Here is a 2,920-nt window from a genome sequence, read left to right as displayed (position 1 = left end):
AACAAAGTATTTAAAGACTATAGAACTTGATACTGTTGAAAACATGAACAAACAAGTCCAGCCCAGAGTTGTTCCACGTCAGGAACCTAAAACGTTCAGGTCTAGTTTGGTTTAATTCGTGCACAGATTCAAGGAAAGAACCACTTCACAAATCCGATTTCTGACTAGTTACTGTAAAAAAAAAAATTTAAATATCAAATATTTGAATTTTAGATGAATAAAAACTAAGAACAAAATCAGTTTTCCTTTAGAGATTTGGTCTCTAATAAAGTCGGCAGCAGTTAAAAATTGATTTAACCGCTTCATGTACTGAAACTAATTCATCCACAATAATACACGACTTATCACTTTAATAGGTATAAACTCCTCCTGTAAACAAGAAGTAAAAGTGCCATAAAATCGTACATAAGTGCAGTAACCACAGTAACCAGCACTGCTGCCTGCGTGTCTGACTCAGTGGCTGCTTCTTCAGGCGCAATATTATCTAATTGTTATCCAGTCACTGAGGAGGGGAGGAGGTCAGATGATGATGATGATGATGATGCCTGTTATGTGAAAGCTCTCCTCTGGAGGGAGGGGAGGCGGCGTCAGAGAAACACGCACCAACAGAGTCCCGCTGGTTCAAGTGAGGACAGGAACCGTCCTGAGCTGAACTCGTCGTTACAAATAGGAGCTGCGGCATCCAAGTGGAGCAGAGCGGAGGTGCGGCACCGCGTTACACCGAGCAGCCGCGGACACAAACTGCAGCGCGAAGCGGACGTAAGGACGTTGGGACGGGCGGAGTGGAGCCGTGCGCACCGAGACTACAGAAGGTAATAAATTCAACGTTTCCCTCTGGTTGGATCGTTTTAAACTTGTCCAGGTGTGGACAGTGTGCTGCTGGGGTCAAACCGTGGAAGTGGAAACGAGGCGTCAGCGTGTGTAACAGGAACCATGGTTCCAACGGATTCTGTGGTTGTTTAATGTGAAAAGCCGTTTCCGCTTCATGTTTGCTGCTTTTTTGCTGCGACTGCACCAAAAATATCCCGTTCGCCGTCACTCAAACAACGCGGAGCGCGATCAGCAGCGCGTCCTGCTCTAAATTTAATCTGCAAATGAGAAGCGTCAGATGACGCTGATGCAGAGTGTAGGTCAGGGTGACAGCTCCCGACATGTGGGTCAGTGCTGATGAAGCAAACAGACCGGAAACCGAGCGCGAACTCCTTAATTGGGCTTAAACCGCAGGACAAGAACCACAGAAAGATGAAGCCAAGACAAAAAAGCAGGTTCCAGCTCAGTGTCACACAGTGATTCAAGTGAAGCTACAACTGAGCCGCTTCCCACTGTCCCATATTCACTGCCAGGGTTCTGGTACAAGTTGCTCTGGTTTAGTTGGAGAGATTTAATGCGCTTACATAATGTTGTGTTGTAATGGCGCTTGCGTAACCACTAAATCCCCCCTCTGCTGTCCTGTTGTCTCTGTGACCACTAGGTGGAACTGCAGCACCGTCCTCGCCTCCAACAGATCTGAGAGTGCAGGAGCAGTCAGCACCGCAGAGTCTTCCTGGACAGCCTGTCGGCGCGAGGCGGCCATCATGTATGAGGACGAGTCCCAGCAGGAAGTGGATGTCCTGCAGGCACTGGAGTCACCTGCAGCCATCCCTGCAGGTGGAGGCGGAGGAGTGGGGCCTGTGTCCTTCACAGACGAAGCAGTGTCCATCCTGACCTCCAGCAGCCTGCTGGCCCGCTCCCTCCTGGGTCGCACCTCTGCCATCAAGCGCAAAGACAGCCCGTCGTCCAGCGTCAGACGCAAGCGCGAGTTCATCCCTCATGACAAGAAGGACGAGGGCTACTGGGACAAGAGGAGAAAAAACAACGAGGCGGCGAAGCGTTCACGGGAAAAGCGCCGTGTGAACGACATGGTTTTGGAAAGTCGGGTTCTGGCCCTTCTGGAGGAAAACGCTCGACTCAGGGCCGAGCTGCTGGCCCTGAAATTCCGCTTTGGCCTGGTTAAAGACCCCTCCAACGCCCCCATCCTGCCCCTCACTTCGGCTCCCCAGCACCTCACTCCTCACTACTACGTCCACAGAGGAGACTCAGGCCTCGCCGGCTCCTCAGCATCACACCCCAGCAGCCACGCAATCCCACTGGGTGTGCGTGGCTCCAGGGATGCTGGAAACACATCTGAGGACTCTGGATTTTCTACACCAGGGGGGTCCAGCGTGGGCAGCCCGATCTTCTTTGAAGACCGCCTGAGCGAACACGGGAAGTTATCCCCTCACAGGGCGGAGGAGCTGGTCTACGACCTCCATCACTCTCCTGCTGGACTCGCTGGAGGAAAGCCAGACCACTTAGAAACAATGAAAAACCTTCCTCACAAGCTGCGTTTTAAGACCCCCGGCAGTGGGGACGCAGTGGAGGCTATGGGGGACCCCAACAGTGCCAGACGCAGCCCCACCCTCGCCACAGCAGGTCGGGAAGCTCAGAGAGACACCATGAAAGGACTGAGCGCAAGTGAGGGAGGAGCAGGGAACTGGCTGCCACAGCCAGAGATGGAGGAGACCAGGAAGGGGAGACTGTCCCCGCAGTACCCATCTAGCTACAGCCTCCAGCCCCCACCCACACAGGGACACACTGAGGTCCACTATCAGCACGAGAACACTTACCTCAAGTCCCAGCTCAGCTCTCTGAGCGAGGAGGTGGCTCAGCTGAAGAAGCTCTTCACAGAGCAGCTCATGTCCAAAGTCAACTGAGGTCCATCGAGGGTCAGCTCCTGATCGTACGTGAGCCTAGAACAGTTCCAACAGTTCCAACTTGCACAAGGACTCAAAAAAAACCTCCATGGACTTCAAGGACACAAAACCTCCATGTGTTGTTTTTATTCCAGATACTGTGTGAAACTGAATTAAATGTCCATAAAGATTCGTCTCTAACAGCTTCA

At 52.0% G+C, this 2,920-nt stretch overlaps 1 protein-coding gene across 1 annotated transcript; it reads left to right on the top strand.

Moving 5' to 3' along the window:
• Nucleotides 1-518: 518 nt before the first annotated feature.
• Nucleotides 519-2,920, top strand: nfil3-6 (nuclear factor, interleukin 3 regulated, member 6). The gene is made up of 2 exons (XM_067476495.1): nt 519-812; nt 1,472-2,920. The coding sequence occupies exon 2, from the start codon at nt 1,575-1,577 to the stop codon at nt 2,730-2,732; it is 1,158 nt and encodes a 385-aa protein (XP_067332596.1). The 5' UTR covers nt 519-812; nt 1,472-1,574; the 3' UTR covers nt 2,733-2,920.

Source organism: Channa argus, chromosome 15 (assembly GCF_033026475.1).
Source record: "Channa argus isolate prfri chromosome 15, Channa argus male v1.0, whole genome shotgun sequence".
Lineage (NCBI taxonomy): Eukaryota > Metazoa > Chordata > Actinopteri > Anabantiformes > Channidae > Channa > Channa argus.
This window is presented reverse-complemented; position numbering and strand designations above follow the sequence as displayed.

What these genes read in the sequence shown, in the direction of transcription:
- nfil3-6 (XM_067476495.1), top strand. Translation starts at nt 1,575, where the DNA reads ATGTATGAGGACGAGTCCCAGCAGGAAGTGGATGTCCTGCAGGCACTG.